This window comes from Crocuta crocuta, unplaced genomic scaffold, assembly GCF_008692635.1.
Source record: "Crocuta crocuta isolate KB4526 unplaced genomic scaffold, BGI_CrCroc_1.0 scaffold445, whole genome shotgun sequence".
NCBI classification, from domain to species: Eukaryota; Metazoa; Chordata; class Mammalia; order Carnivora; family Hyaenidae; genus Crocuta; species Crocuta crocuta.
In genome coordinates, this window is record NW_027530847.1 from 3,600,417 (window position 1) to 3,616,635 (window position 16,219).

The window sequence follows — 16,219 nt, forward strand, 5'->3', positions numbered from 1 at the left end:
GAAATGATGGCTCCAATAGACTGTGGTAAGTTATATGCACTTAAAGTAACACCTACAGCAACCACTAAAATGGTTTGTGGGGCTGAGCCCCGTGTTGGGCAGGGCTCCACGCTGACAGTGCGGAGCCTACTTGAGATTCTCTCCTCTTTCTCTCTCTCTCTGCCCTTTCCCGCTCACGCTTTCTCCAAAGTAAGTAAATAAACTTAAAAAAAAAAAAAGAAATTCACTTCCAATATATAGGCAGATGGAGGGAAAAGGATAAAAATGATAGGTCATGCAAGCAGCAAAAACCGATGGAACCAAAAAGAGAAACAGACAAATCCACGATTGACAATACACTTCTCTCAATAATCTACAGAACCGCTAGACAGAAAATCACCAACGATATAGAAAAACCCTACAGCACCATCAAACAATGGAATCTAGTTGACATTTATAGAACACAGCACTCAACAGCAGCAGAATACGCACTCTTCCCGAGTGCCCGCTGAATATATCTCAACATAGACCATATTCTGGACATAAAACAAAACCCCAACAAATTTAAAAGAATTGAAATCACACAGTGCATTCTTTGACCTCAGTAGAATCAACCCGGAAATCAACGACAGAAAGATAATAAGAAATCTCCAAACACCCAGAAAACTAAACAACGCATTTCTAAATCGTTCGTGAGTCAGAGAAGACTCTAGGGAAATTTTTTAAAAATGCATTGAATTGAATGAGATAAAACGTTATCAAAACATTTATCAAAACATGCAGGACACAGCAAGAGCAGTGGCTGAGAGGGAAGTGTGTACCAGAAAGGCACACATCTGAAAAGAGAGAAAGTCTAATTTCACCAATGTAAGGTCCCACCTCAAGAAACTAGAAAAGGAAGAGCAGCATAAATTCAAGGCAAGTAGAAGGAAGGAAATGATAGGAGTAGAAATCGGTGACAGGTGAAGACATAGGAAGAAATAAAGAACTCTGATAAAGGTAACCACACAGAAAAATATGAAAGAAGCATTATTGTATTTTGGGGTTGTAACTCTCTTTGTTTCCTACACGATTTAAAGCACAAATGGTCAGGGGCGCCTGGGTGGCTCAGTCGGTTCAGCATCCAACTCTTGATGTTAGCTCAGGTCATGAGCTCATGGTTCGTGAGTTCAAATTCCACATTAGGCTTTGTGCTGGCAGTTCGGTGCCTGTTTGGGATTTTCTCTCTCTGCCCCTCCCCTGTTCTCTCTCTCTCTCAAAATAAATAAACTATTAAAAATTATTTTAGGGGCACCTGAGTGGCTCAATTGGTTGAGCGTCCGACTTTGGCTCAGGTCATGATCTCACGGTTCGTGGGTTCGAGCCTCACGTCAGCCTTGTGCTGACAGCTAGCTCAGAGCCTGGAGCCTGCTTCAGATTCTGTGTCTCCCTCTCTCTCTGACCCTCCCCTGCTCACGCTGTCTCTCTCTCTCTCAGAAATAAATAAAAAACATTAAAAAAATAAAAATAAAATAAAAAATTATTTTAAAAAGAGTATATTAAACACACACACACGGATAAAAAGGGCACCTGGCTGGCTCAGTAGGAGGAGCACACAACTCTTGATCTCAAGATTGTGAGTTTGAACCCCACGCTGGGCATAGAGATTGCTTAAATAAATAAATATTTTTAAAATAACATACAAATGCATTTAACAATTAGAAATCTATGTTAATCGGCACATAACGTATAAAGATAAAACTTGTGACAAAATAATAGAAAAATATTAGAATAACAGAATAATTAGAATAATGGAAAGGGGGAGCATGGAGCAATTTTTATGTTACCGAAGTTAAATTGATATCAATGCAAGATTGTTATAGACGTCCTATATTAATTGAAATCCCCATGGTGACTGTGAAGAAAATATTTTAAAAATATACACAAAAGGAAATGAGAAGAAATCAAGAATTTTTTTTTAATTTTTAATGTTTTTTTTTAATTTCTGAGAGAGAGACAGTGTGAGCAGGGGAGGGTCAGAGAGAGAGGGAGACACAGAATCTGAAACAGGCGCAGGCTCTGAGCTAGCTGTCAGCACAGAACCCGATGCGGGGCTCAAACCCACAAACTGTGAGCCTGTCAGACACTTAACCGGCTGAGCCACCCAGGCACCCCCTTTTTTTGAAAATTAAAAAAAAATGTTTTCTCTATTTCCGAGAGAGAGAGAGAGACAGTGTGAGCAGGGGAGGGTCAGAGAGAGAGGGACGAGAAGAAATCAAGAATTTAAGCATCACAATAAACCAACCAGCCTTACCAGACATCTGTAGAACACTCCACCCCACAACAACAGAATACACATTCTTCCATGCACATGAAATGTTCTTCAGGTTAGGCTGTGTGTTGAACCACAAAACAAGTCTCAATAAATTCAATTTTTAATTTGAGAGAGAGAGAGAGAGAGCACTCGAGCAGGGGAGAGGGGCAGAGGGAGAAACAGAGACTCTTAAGCAGAATCTATACTCAGCACAAAGCCCAGTGCAGGGCTCAATCCCACACCCCTGGGATCATGACCTGAGCCAAATTCAAGAGTGGGATGCTCAACTGACTGAGCCAGTCAGGTGCCCTTTTTTTAAAAGTAGGCTCCACACCCAGTATGGGGCTTGAACTCATGACCCTGAGGTCAAGACTTGAGCTGAGATCAACTGACTTAACCACCCTGGAGCCCCAGGTGTTTTGGGGTTTTTTTTACATTTATTTATTCATTTTGAGAGAGACAGAGAGAGAGAGACAGAGAAGAGAGAATCTGTACTGACAGTGTGGAGCCGGATTCAGGGCTTGAACTCAAAACCGTAAGATGATGACCTGAGCTGAAGTCAAGAGTATGACATTTAACCAACTGACCCCCCAGGAGCCCCCCAGGTGGGTTTTTTTTTAACATATTAAGGAAATCAGCCCTCTATCTCTTATACAGATAAATACTTCCTAGTTCCTTATTTGTCTTTGCAGAGATTGCAAGTAGTCAAAAAAAAATTTTTTTTTTTACAGATAATTTAACTATTACGGGACATTTTGACCTCATGGATGTGTTTATCCCAAGACTATTTTGACTGTGAGTTTTGACTCCAAATATTTTTATCAGTATTACACTAATTCTAATACATCAAGAAAGGGCTTCTTTTAAAAAAAAAAAAAAAAAAGAAAGGAAGGAAGGAAGAAAGAGCTTTCTGGAGCAAGCTGCATGAAATCAATTTTATTCCTCCATCAGTTATTCTATGACCAAAGTTAAATTCTTTCCAATGTTTGCCATTTTAAATTTAATTTAAAAAAAGTATTTTTTTCATTGCAATCAACTTGGCCTTGTGGAGTAAATGCCACCAACAAGATGTGATTCTCCCTTCAGTCATTTTTATCCACATTTGATTTCTTTTTTCCTTAAAAAAATTTTTTTTATTAATTAAAAAACATTTTTTAACGTTTATTCATTTTTGAGAGACAAAGCACAAATGGGGGTGGGGCAGAGAGAGAGGGAGACAGAATCCAAAGCAGGCTCTAGGCTCTGAGCTATCAGAACAGAGCCCGACACGGGGCTCAAACCCACAAACCACGAGATCATGACCTGAGCTGACGTCAGATGCTGAACCAACTGAGCCACCCAGGTGCCCCATCCACGTCTGATTTCAATGGTTTTTTGCCATTATGCATTGTCTGCTAGTATCTATTAATCTATATGGTCCAGTTTAAAAAATTAAATTTTAATGTTTTATTTTATTTTTTGAGAGACAGAGCATGAGCAGAGGAGGGGCAGAGAGAGAGGGAGACATAGAATCCAAAGCAGGTTCCAGGCTCTGAGCTGTCAGCACAGAGCCCAACGTGGGGCTCCAACCCACAGACACATGAGATCATGACCTGAGCCAAAGTCGGAAGCTCAACCAACTGAGCCACCCAGGCGTCCCCTGGTCTGAATTTTCAGGTCAAATTTGATTATCTAAATGTCAAAGTGCTACTGTCTGTTTGAAGTTTTGGTGCTATCCAATTTCACATGGTCAGTTTTAGCTTTTATCGACAGGACCTTGCGTTGGTTAGATCTGTGATACACATCTATGATAGTATGTAGTATTTACACACAGTTCTGCCTTTCCCTCCACCCCACACTCGCCATGTGTACTCTGATGGAGGCTGTTTCTCTGCCCATCGATGTTAGCCTTGACTCTTAGTGGCAGACTATATTTTCCAAAGATGACCACAGCAGTATTTCCCACCTCACATGCATCTTTCCATCGTACATTGTGACCGTCGAGTAGGGAAGGCTGTGTCCTCTCCCTCTTGAACGTAGGTGGAACTTTGTGAGTTCCTTGACCAGCAGGGCTGGGCAGAAGTGATGCTAGGTATCTTCCAAGGCTAGATCATACACATCCAATGCGCTTTCTTCTTGTTCCCTTGGAGTTCTCACTCTTGGAACCCACCCCTCATGCTCTGAGGGAGCCCAGGCTATAGCCCACACAGACAGACCACCCGGGCACGCCACAGAAGAAAGATGTCCGGTTGCCGGAGCCAGCCGGCTCAGCCAGCCAACAGCCAGCATCAACCACCAGCGCAAAAACACCTCCAGAGCTTTCTGGCCGCTGCCTTTGGAGCGCTTCCAGTGGAGACCTCAAACATTCTAGAACACAGGCGAACAGCAACCACCGTGCCCTGCCTGGATTCCTGACCTACAGCATTGGCGAGCAGAATAAAATGGCTGCCTTATGCCACTAAGTTTTGGGGTAGCTTGGAATGTAGCGATAGTACCTGGAACTCCATAGGACTTGCTCTGACCAGTGGAATGTGGTACTGATTCTGTGTGTGCTGGCTGTGAGCCTGAGCTTTAAGAGCGTCATGTGTCCCTAATCATCCCCCTGCCACCTCGGCAGTCTCTGACTTCTGCCAAGAGACGAAGAAAATGCCCTCAGTGCCTGCTGCTCCCAGAGCGAGGAAACACATGGAATCGTTTTGAACCCAGCCCTTAAGGGCTGAGTCATGTCTCCTCCAAATTCCTATGTTGAAGTCCTAACCTCCAATACCTCAGAATGTGACGGAATTTGGAGATAGGATTTTTTTTTTCAATGTTTATTTTTGAGAGAGAGACAGCGGGGGAGGTGCAGAGAGAGAGGGAGGCACCGAATCCGAAGCAGGCTCCAGGCTCTGAGCCATCAGTACAGAGCCCGACGCGCGGCTTGATCATGACCTGAGCCGAAGACGGACGCTTAACCGACTGAGCCACCCAGGGGCCCCTGGAGATAGGATTTTTAAAGAGGTAATGAAGTTAAAATGAGGTCTGACTGGCGTGTTTATGAGCAGGGGAAGTCTGGACGTACAAGGAGACACCAGAGATGTGCAGGCAGAGAGGAAAGGACGTGTGAGGAGAGGACACAGCAAGGAGGTGGCTATTTGCAAGCCGAAGAGAGATGCATCAGCAGAAACCACCCCCCCCCCGCCAACATCTTGGACTTGTAGCTTCCAGAACTGTGAGAAAATACAGTTTTCTGTTGTTTAGGCCACTCTGTCTGGTATTTTGTTATGGCAGCCTGTGAGATTGTGATTTATACTAAGAAATCTATGTATTTGGTCACAGTCCAGTTCCTGGCACAGGGCTCCAGAAATCCTTGGAATTTCCTAAAGGAAGAGAGACCAAGGTGTCTCTTGTTATGTTAATGAGGTGACTGTTTTTGGACCCCACCTAAGGCTGGGCTGCCCAGAGAACAAACCACACGATTAGAGGGTTGGACTTTCAGTCCCTCACCTCCCCGCTCCAGCCCCATCCCACCTCTGGGAGGTGGTTGAATCAATCCCCAAGGGCTGATGATTTCATCAGTTCATGGCTATGTCGTTAAAGCCTCCATAAAACCCCAAAAGGACAGGGTTGGGAGAGCTGCCGGGCTGGTAGACACGTGGAGATGTGGTGACAGCAGTGTCTGGACTGGGATTGGCAGCCCTGTGCCTTTCCCCATGCCTTGCCCTCCGCATCTCTTCCATCTGGCTCTTCCTGAGTTAGGCCCTTTATAAGAAACTGGTGCTCCAGTGGGTAAATGGGTTTCCTGACTTCTGTGAGCAAGGCTAGTAAATTCACCAAACCCAAAGGGGATCGTGGGAATCCTCTGATTTATAGCCAGTGGGTCAAAAGTGCAGGTAACAGCCTGGGATTGGCCTTGGGGGTTTTAAAGTAGGGGGCGGGGCAGTCTTGCAGGACTGAACCCTTAACCTGCGGGAGCTGACGCTATTTCCAAGTACACCGGGTCCGAATTGAGTTGGATTTTCGTACACCCAGCTGGCATCCAGGGAATTGTTTGGTGGGCCCAGGAACCTAAAAGACAGCCCTAGGAAAACAAAATACCACCCTGCAGTCCGGAACTGGACCTGGCCGATCCCAGCAGCGCCTCAGCCAACCCACAAGCCCAGGAAAGCAGAAATAAACCCTCAACATTGTAAGTCACCGAGTTTTGGGTGTCGTCACCCAGCATTATTGCAGGAGGAAAAAACCGACGAGTCTAATGTCTGATTTTTCCCTTGGCCACTTTTGACAATTTTCCTTGTTAGCCACGATACGATGCCCTAGTAATGTATTCATCTAAACAAATGTTACTGCCTGCATATTCTAACATCTTCAGCTATGTGGCAACTGTGTCTGCTGCTGCTAGCAGAGCAGTCAGGGACCAGGTCAGAACAATGGGGTCAAAATGTACTGCTGGATGTTTCTGTAGCTAATACCCCACTCGCCTCTGACTGGCTGTGTCCATACTAGTCCTGCCCAACTGGCTGGGAGACCTGGAGGGCAGGGCTCCTGTCTGCTGCGTCCCTGGCTTCCCAGCATTTCTCATGCTAAGGTAGTGAGTAATAAATGGATCCCTCATGCCACGTAGAGCCCAGGACTGAGGCAGTTGCCTTTCAGATGAAAATCAAATCAATGTGCAAGACTCTCCATGCTCCGGCCCCAACATACTCCCCCAGCTCCGTCTTGCCCTGCTCTGCCCCAGATTTGTCTCTTCAGCAGGGGCAGCGGGGCCCACAAAGTCCTGTGTGAGTCTCCTACTCCTGCACCCGTCCTAGTCCGGATCTTCCTTCTCTTCTGTGTGATAGCCCAACCGGCTTCCTTCATTTTCTCTATCATGCCATGGTCCTCACTACCACAGGGCCTTTGCACATGCTTTTCTCCGCCTGGAATGCTGTTCTACCACCCCTTTTACCTAGTTTACACTCAGTCACCTTTCATATCTCAAGTCTGAAGATGCTTCCTCAGGGAAGCCCTCTCTGACTTCTCTAGATGAGTGCAGTTTCCCTCTGTTGGTCAGTTCAACCAGGTACCTCCTCATCGCACTAAAACATATTAACGTGGCCATCTGGGGCGCCTGGGTGGCTCAGTTGGTTGAGCATCCGGCTTCGGCTCAGGCCATGATTTCGTGGTTTGTGGGTTCGAGCCCCGTGTCGGGCTCTGTGCTGACAGCTAGCTCAGAGCCTGGAGCCTGCTTCAGATTCTGTGTCTCCCTCTCTCTCTGCCCCTCCCCTGCTCATGCTCTGTTTCTCTCTGTCTCAAAAATAAATAAAGGATCAATCAATCAATCAAGTGGCCATCTGACTAACGTCTCCCCATTGTAGCATGTCAGATTCATAAGGACTGGAATTTGTGACACTTGAATGAGCTCTCATGCACTCTCCCTGCTTGCCCACTGACTATGGACCAGTGCTGGTCCAGGTGCCCCAGCAAAGTGCCCCGCAGCCGGCTTCAAGCACACCTGCTCCGATGAGGTCTGCTCCCCAGCTTGGGGAGGCACTCCCCTTCCAAGTTCGACCTTCCTCAGGTGCTCTCTGTAGCACAGCTTTTATTCTCTTTCCATCTTTGTAGTCACCTTCCCGCGTAGGCCGGCCACTTCTTGTTTAAGTTCCTGTGTGGCTTCCGTCTCCTGGTTGGACTCGGATGGAGACAGCTCACTGGAATCTGAGGCTCTTCCTCCCCTGCGCTCCTTCCTCCCTTCCCTCCTCCCACAGGGCTCAGACCGGCACCACTGTCTGAGGGTTCTCAACCCCCCCTCCCACTCCCTCTCTTTTCTGTCCTTCACAGACGTCACCCCCTTAACTCTCCACGTTTAATTCCTTCTTGGCATTTGCTTCTAGGAGGACCAAGCTGACGCATCTTCCCTTCACACTTAGAATAAGACCCCATGGAGGCACCTGGCTGGCTCAGCCAGTAGAGCACATGACGCTCAATCTCAAGGTTGTGAGTTCAAGCCCCATGTTGAGCATGGAGAAATGAATAAATGAATGTATGAATGAATGAATATTAAAAAATCCGATGAGGCCCCCATATAATCTGCTTTCTACCCCAAGCCCAACCCTGCTCCCCAGCACACATTCTCCAAGTCATTCCGCTCCAGCCCCTGTGGCCTTCACGAGGTCCCACACACAGACCAGAATCCCACCTCAGGATCTTTGCCCTTGCTCTTCTTCTTCTTCTTCTTCTTCTTTTTTTTAAGATTTTATTTTGGGGGCGCCTGGGTGGCTCAGTCGGTTAAGCGTCCAACTTCAGCTCAGGTCACAATCTTGCACTTTGTGAGTTTGAGCCCCGCATCAGGCTCTGTGCTGACAGCTCGGAGCCTGGAGCCTGCTTCGGATTCTGTGTCTCCGTCTCTCTCTCTATCCCACCCCCACTCACACTCCATCTCTCTCTCTCTCTCTCGCTCTCTCTCTCTCTCAAAAATAAACAAACATTTAAAAAAAAATTTAAGATTTTATTTTTAAGGAATCTCTACACCCAANGTCTCCGTCTCTCTCTCTATCCCACCCCCCCTCACCCACCCTCTCTCTCTCTCTCTCTCTCGCTCTCTCTCTCTCTCTCAAAAATAAACAAACATTTAAAAAAAAATTTAAGATTTTATTTTTAAGGAATCTCTACACCCAACGTGGGGCTCGTACTCACAACCCCGAGATCAAGAGTTGCACGCTCCCCTGACTGAGCCAGCCAGGCACCTCGCTCTTCTGCCTCTGATACAGGGTTTGTTCCCTCGTGTCATCGGATGCCAGCGGCTCTAGAGGCCTCCACCTACCACCTCCCATCTCCTTTTAACTCTGTCCCTTTACCCTGCTTTGTCTTGATTTTCACGACACTCACTTCCATATAACATACTGTATGCTATACTCACACATTTGTTTTTCTGTCTCCCTCCATAAAAGAACCCTGCCACTATGCGCCCGGAGACTCTGATTCACTGCTGCATCGCCATGGCCTGGGTTAATACCTGGCACAGAGTAGGTGCTCAATAAATATTTGTTAATTGACTGGATAAAGGAGTGTATTTGCCTTTGCTCAAGCCATTCCCTCCACTTGGAAAACCTTCCCTTCCTCTCTTTCCTTTTTTTTTTTTTGATATTTTCTTTTCTTTTTAAAAAATTTTTTTAATGTTTTATTTATTTCTTTTTTTTAATGTTTTATTTATTTCTAGGAGAGAGAGAGAGAGACAGCGTGAGCAGGGGAGGGTCAGAGAGAGAGGGAGTCACAGACTGAAACAGGCTCCAGGCTCTGAGCTGACAGTCAGCACAGAGCCCGACGCCGGGCTCGAACCCACACGCTGTGAGATCGTGACCTGAGCCAAAGTCGGACGCTCAACTGACTGAGTCACCCAGGCGCCCCCCCTTCCTCTCTTTCCTAATACCACATACCTGTTAAGACTAAGCCCTAGTTCCTACTCCTCCAGGAAGCCCTCCCTGACTAGCTGGACTCTGGGCCCCTGGAAGGTGGCCTATTCCTCTCCTTCCCTCACTACACTGCTTGATTTTATTTAATTGTTAATGTTTATTTAGTTTTGTGAGAGAGAAAGAGAGCATGAGTAGGGGAGGGGCAGAGAGAGACAGAGACACAGAATCCGAAGCAGGTTCCAGGCTCCGGGCTGTCAGCACAGAGCCCGATGTGGGGCTCGAACTCACGAACCACGAGATCATGGCCTGAGCCGAAGGCGGACGCTTAAGCACTGAGCCAGCCGCGCGCCCCTACACCGCTTGACTTCAGACATAATGAAGGGTTTGCGGCCAGTAAAGACTGCGGCGGAGACTGCAGGCAGAAGAGAGCAGACCAGCTTTATTGGGATTACGAGGAGCGAAGGGCCCTCTGCGGGCCCGAGGCCAGGGTGGAGCTCAGGGAGAGCAGCCAGGATGCCCGGATGCGTCACTTCTTCCACTCCTTCTTCTCATAGTCCCACCGGGAGGCCAGGCCTTGCACGGGGTTGCCCTTCATGTCCAGGACGCGCTGGAGCTGCCGCGCCTTCCACTCATCCGTCAGGGTGACGGGCTTCTGCGGGAACACTGCGGGGAAGGCACGGGGTGGGGGGGGTCAGGACCCTGACAGCCCCACCCCACCCCCACTCTGTCCCCCTGAGCCGGGGTCTCCAGCCACAGGATTAGGGGCTGAGAAGCCCCTCCACCCTGTCTGCGCCCCCCTCCCCCACCAGACTTCCTCCCGAAGCCTCACTCCGGGACCTCCGGGTTCTGGGTTCTGGTCCCAGCTCTGCCTCGGACTCGCTGTGGGAATCGGTCCAAGGTCCTTCCCCTTCCTGAGCCTCCGCTTCCTTACTGCGCGGCCCAACGGTACTGGGAACGCGGATTCACAGTTGGCCTGGATCCAAATCCCAACCCCACCCTCGCTTGCTTTGTGACCTTGAACAAGTCACTTCATCTCTCTGAGCCTCAGTTTCCTTCCCTGTCAAGACCAGGTCCTGACTGTTAGGCCTGTGGGGACTGAATGAGTTCGTATCTATAAAACAACTGGTACAATGCGGGGCAGATGCGAAGTACTTTGTCCGTGGTAGCTATTGTAATTCCTGAGCTTGCTCCCCCTGACTGGGGAGGGCCCGGGACCAGACAGCTTCTTTTGTTCCTGGGGGTGGGGGTGGAGGTAGGAGGTAGGGAAGGGGTGTTAACCGTTTAAATCTGGGGAGGGCAGGGCTCTCGGGTGGCTCAGTCGTCCAGCATGTAACATCGGCTCAGGTCATGATTTCATGATGCATGAGTTCAAGCCCCACATCAGGTGAACCCTGCTTCTCTCTCTCTCTCTCTCCCTCTCTCTTTCTCTCCCTCTGCCCCTCGTGGGATTCTCCCTCTCTCTCTCTCTCGCTCTCTCTGCCCTGTGCTCACTTGTACTCTCTCTCTCAAAAAATAAATGAATATCTTTTTTTAAAAAAATCTGGGGATGGCAGTACTTAACTCAAAGGCTGAAGCACTCAGAAGGCACTTAGACAGATGCCTTGACACGTGCATCAGGGGAGGTCTGGGGGCAGAGCTCCCTACGCTGCTCCTACCTTACTTCCTGGTCCATCTGCCCCTGAGGCTGGCTCGGCCTCCTCGAGTCACTAGTACTTTCTCTCCCGATGTGTGGTAAAGAAGGAAAAGATATTTACGGGTACCTGTTAGCACCAAACCCTGGGCTAGACTCAATTTTTTCCCAAAGGCTCTCTCCTTTCACCCTCATGCAAAGCAGGGATTCACATCACACTCTTACAGAAGAAGAAAGAAGGCAAGGCCGTCAGAGGTGAGGTCAACCGGGGCAGGGACTGCCCGCTCTTCCCCAACATCCCCTCCACTTCTTCCAGAGCGATGTTTCTCAAACCTGAGCAGGCATCAGAATCCCTCTGGGGAGCTTGTTAAAACACATATTGCTGGGCTCCACCCTTGGAAGTATCAGACTCGGTAGATCCAGCCTGGGGCTGAGAATTTGCATTTCTAAAAGTTCCCAAGTGATGGATGGTGTCGGTCCTGGGTCTCACACTCTGAGACTCGCTCTGCAGTGGTATTAAACAGCTGGGCACCTGACTGCCCAGCTAAAAACTACATTTCCCAGCTTCCCTCGTGGCTAGAGCCAGTCATGTGATCACTCCTAGCCAACAGGTGGTGAGCAGAAGGGGTGTGTGCAACTTCTGGACCTTAAAGAGGAGTGCATCCTCTCTTTCCTTCTACTTGGGTGGAATGTAGGCTTTAATGGCTGGAGCCGCAGCAGCCATATTATCAAGAAGAAAGCTTCAAGTTAAGGATGTCAGAGCAACACGAAGGAGCCTGACATTGCAGGGTCTCGATACTCCCCCAGGCCTTTTTTTGAGAGAGGAACAAAACCTGTATCTTGTTTAAGCTCTTGTACGTTGGAGACTCTGTTACAGAAAAGTTGAGGGTTAATAACAGCAACTGGTAACATTACCATTCGTGATTATGTGCCAGACGCTGGCTTTCAGCTCTCTCATTCGATCCTCACAAACCCTGTGATGCGGGCACTATTATTTTCATTTTACAGATGAAGGAATTGAGGTCCAGAGAGGCAGAGCCCCTACATTCCAGCCTAGGCAGCCGTGCTCTGCCCTTCACCCTACACCTCTCTTCGAAACTTTTCAAAACTCTCCAGACGAGCGCCAGCACAGTCGCTTTGTAAGAGCTTGGCTGGTGGCTCTGACCACAAGGGTAGGGCCCAGGGCTGTAGCAAGGTGAGGGGTTGCCACTCACCGTAGATGCGCTGCCACCAAATCATCAGAGCCGTGAATCCAAAAAAGAAGAAGACGCAGCCCATCACTGTCTTCCACTCATTGGAGCGACGGTTCATCTCCGCGAAGGTCTCATGGAACTGGAGCCGGTACACTGGAGGCAGATGAGGGGTGAGGGGGTAGGGGTCTCGGGTGCATCTCTTCCAAGGACCCTGGACCGAGTCTTGGCCTCAGGGGTCCCCAGCCTCCCCCTCCCTGCAGCAGGTGCTGTCCATTCAGCAAATTCTTATTTGGGGGCACCTTACCTGCCTCTCTGTTCCCTCCCCCCACACCGACTCAGCGATGCCCACACTTTCCTGCTCCTGTATCCCTCCCCATGCCATTCCCACTACCAGGCAGCACCCTCCTCCTCATCATTCAAGGCCAGCCAGAGAGTGCCCTCCTCCGGAAGGCCCACCAGGATTCCATGTCTCTCCTTCAGGTCCTCACAACGCGTTGGACACATCTCACTCTGGCCACAAAGCCTCTATTACAGTTATCTGGGTTTGTGTCCGCTCCCCCCACTGGCCTGGAAGCACCTCAAGGGCAGGAACCATCTGGGGAAGTCACTCCCGTACCCCCAGCATCAGCTAGCATCTGGGCGTGCACAAGCGGTTGAACGGATAAATGAATAAGTGAACAAAGGAATCAACTTCACCCTTCAGGGAGGCATGCAGGTGCCTGGGGGTTTCTGGCTGTCTTGAGTGGGGGCCCTTCTTTTCAAAGTCACCCCCTACCCCAGCCGCCTCTCCCCAGCCAGCCCCACCCTGGTACTTACAGGCCACCTTCTCATCATGGCTTAGCTGGGTCCAGCTGCCCTTCTCTTTCTCCTTCAGGGCCCGCTGCTCAGCAGTGAGCTCTGTGCAGAAGGGCTCGTCAGGCATGGGGTAGGAGCGCTGGGCATGGTAGTTGGTGTAGGGGGGCATCTTCTCCTTGCTGTGGGCTGCAGGCACAACAGACGAGCTGAGTTCAGGCTGCACCTGGGACATCCCAGCTCTAACCATAATATTGGAAAAGAGGGTGGCTCAGTTGGTTAAGCGTCCTGATTTGGGCTCAGGGTATGATCTCGTAGTTCACGAGTTTGAGACCCACATCGGGCTCTCTGCTGTCAGCACAGAGCCAGCTTCGGATCTTCTGTCTCCCCTCCTCTCTCTCTGCCCCTCCCCTGCTTGCTCTCCCTCTCTCTCAGTAATAAACATTTTTTTTTTAAAAAAGGAGGGGTGCATTAATTGAGCACTTACTTTGTGCCAGGAGCCACTCTAAGGCCTTCAGGTGAATTGACCCATTTACTCCACCTCACTCTGAGCCAGGCGAGACTGTTATCTCTCCATTTTACAGACAGAGAAACTGAGCCTATAAGTGACTTGCTGAAACTCACAGAGCCATATGGAGCACAGCAGCCCCTCTGGCTTCAAGCCTTGTGGGAAGAGGTGAGGTAAGGAGGGCATGCCAGGCGAAGGCAATGGGTGGATGAAGGCTGAGTGAGACGGGCCTGACGTGACAGATCAGATGCGCACCTGCTCTGCAAACTGTAAAGCGCTATCTGCGTGCCTCTGACCACCGGTCAAGGGCACGGCTTTGCAGTCAGCCAGGTTTGAACCCCAGTGCTGCCCACTGCAGCTCCAGCGAGCCCCTTGACCTCACTGTGCTTCAGGGTCCGCATCCGGAAAATGGGGGCGATAAGCGCCCACCTCAGGCTGTCATGGGAAGCCTCGAGATGATATACTTGAAAGGCTTAGTGTAGTGCCTAGCGCAAATGCTCCATAAATTCTTTTTTTTTAATGCTTATTTATTTTCATTTTTGAGAGAGACAGAGCACAAGCAGGGGAGGGGCAGAGAGAGAGGGAGACACAGAATCTGAAACAGGCACTGAGCTGTTAGCACAGAGCCCAATGGAGGGCTCAAACCCACGAACCGTGAGATCATGACCTGAGCTGAAGTCGGATGCTTAACCCACTGAGCCACCCAGGCAACCTGGTAAATTCTACTGCTAGAGGTCGGTTTTGCGGCTGGCTTCCTTTCCTAGAAGCCTTCCCTGATGGCTAAGCTGCCAAGGGCCCCGTGTGGGTGTCCAGGGTGTCTAGAGCAAGGCTGGGCATGAGGGGGACCTCGATAAAGCTTCTGGTTATTGTCACCAGAGGTGCCCACATGGAAGGCATTGTTACCACCTCACCAGAACAGCATTGGAACTGCTTTTGGCTCTTGTAATAGCTAGGCCTCCGGGCCTCAGTTTGTTCATCTGAAAAATGGGGAGAAGAACTTAGCATCCACTTCACATGGTTGTTATGAAGACTGAGGGTTTTAATCTGTGTGAAATGTTGATCACAGCATGGGGTGCATCGTAAGGGCTCAATAAACGTTATCTGTTATTCTCCCAAGGGTCAGGAAGGCCCTTCTGCTATATGGAGGAAGTCTCTCTTGCTTTAGGCCTCTTTTTTTTCTGATCAGGGCTGGGAAGGAGGTCCAAGTTCCCGCCAGCACACTCCACCTCAGGACGCAAAGGCCTTTCTTTGGGTTTAGGGGTCAGGCCCTGAGGAAGCTTGGGGTGGAAGGGGGCCACTATCAAATGAGAGCTCTGTTTCCTGGAGGCACGTGGCCCAGGCCCGAGGAGTGGGATTGTGGGAAACAGTCCTGGGCAGGCCCAGGGCAGCCGGCAGGCGGGAGCCCACCCCTAGCCCTGGAGCTGGACAGGGGTGGGGTGTGCGGGTCTTACCGGCGCTTCCTGGGCTGTGCATCTGCCGAATCCCAGGCCCTCCTTTCCTCAACGCCAAGCTCCAAGCAGCTCTGAAGAACATCTGGGCACATGTGCATGAGTGTGCATGCGTGTGTGCGTGTGCGTGTGTGTGAGTCTTGCCCCACATTGCCCTCTGCCCCTACCCTCAGAGCCCAGCCGGAGAAACCCTTTTTCACAGGTGGGGGGGGAGGGGTCCCAGGAGTTCAAGGTCATCTTCATGCCCCTGACCCTTCTGCTTTTGTCTGCGACCCTGATGGGGGGAGATGGGGGTTCTAGACATTCTAGACATGTGGAGTCCGCCTCCTGGGACCTCAGTGAACCATCTGAGAAGTGGGAAGAGGACTAACCGCCCAGGCAGGGTCCCAGCAGTTGAGGGCTGAGGGCCTGGGCTCTGGTTCCAGCCCCAGCTCTGCTGGGCCAAGCTGGGAAAGCTCCCTGGGCTGTTTGCTCCGCCTCCGGAGGAAACTGGGTGTGAGTCCAGGTGGGGTGGGGGGAGGGCAGGTCCTGGGGCTACCTCTCTTCTTCACCGGGCCATCTGCCAAGGTCTCTGCACTGACGGGCTGGCCCCCACCCCTTCCCCCCTAATTGGCTGCCTACGTGCTCACAATGCCTGCTCTGCTGTGGATCTGGCGGGGGGAGGGGACAGGCGGAGCCCAAGCCCCCATTCCCCCAGGGAATCTCGGAGTCTGGCGTCCCGTGGGGGTGGGGAGGGGCTATAGAGGAGGACAAGGACCAAAGTCGGTCAAAAGGAGGAAGAGGAGCACACAACAGAGAAGAAGGGGGTAGCTCACTTCTGGAAAGAAAAAGGGCTCCTCCTCATGCATATGGGGAGAGGGCCACCCAATAGAGAGAAGGAGGGGGTGAACCGCATGTGGTAAGTGAGAGGGGGCCCCCACATCTGGGAAGGAAGGGCTCCTGTCCGTAAGTGGGGAGCTCCACATATGAAGAGCCCCACATTTGGGGAAAGAGATGGAGCCCCTTATTCGGACAGACGATAATTCCC

General features: G+C 50.1%; 1 protein-coding gene across 2 annotated transcripts in view; it reads right to left on the minus strand.

The window, feature by feature from the left end:
* Window positions 1-10,034: 10,034 nt before the first annotated feature.
* COX4I2 (cytochrome c oxidase subunit 4I2) overlaps window positions 10,035-16,219 on the minus strand; it is a 6,627-nt gene continuing 442 nt past the window's right edge. For both annotated transcript variants that reach the window (XM_077769405.1, XM_077769404.1), the window contains exons 2-5: window positions 15,196-15,277; window positions 13,261-13,425; window positions 12,466-12,597; window positions 10,035-10,284 (exon numbers count right to left, since the gene is read on the minus strand). In XM_077769405.1, the coding sequence (XP_077625531.1) occupies window positions 10,148-10,284; window positions 12,466-12,597; window positions 13,261-13,425; window positions 15,196-15,277 (516 nt within the window). In that variant the 3' untranslated portion in view covers window positions 10,035-10,147. The remainder of the gene's footprint in view (window positions 10,285-12,465; window positions 12,598-13,260; window positions 13,426-15,195; window positions 15,278-16,219) is intronic.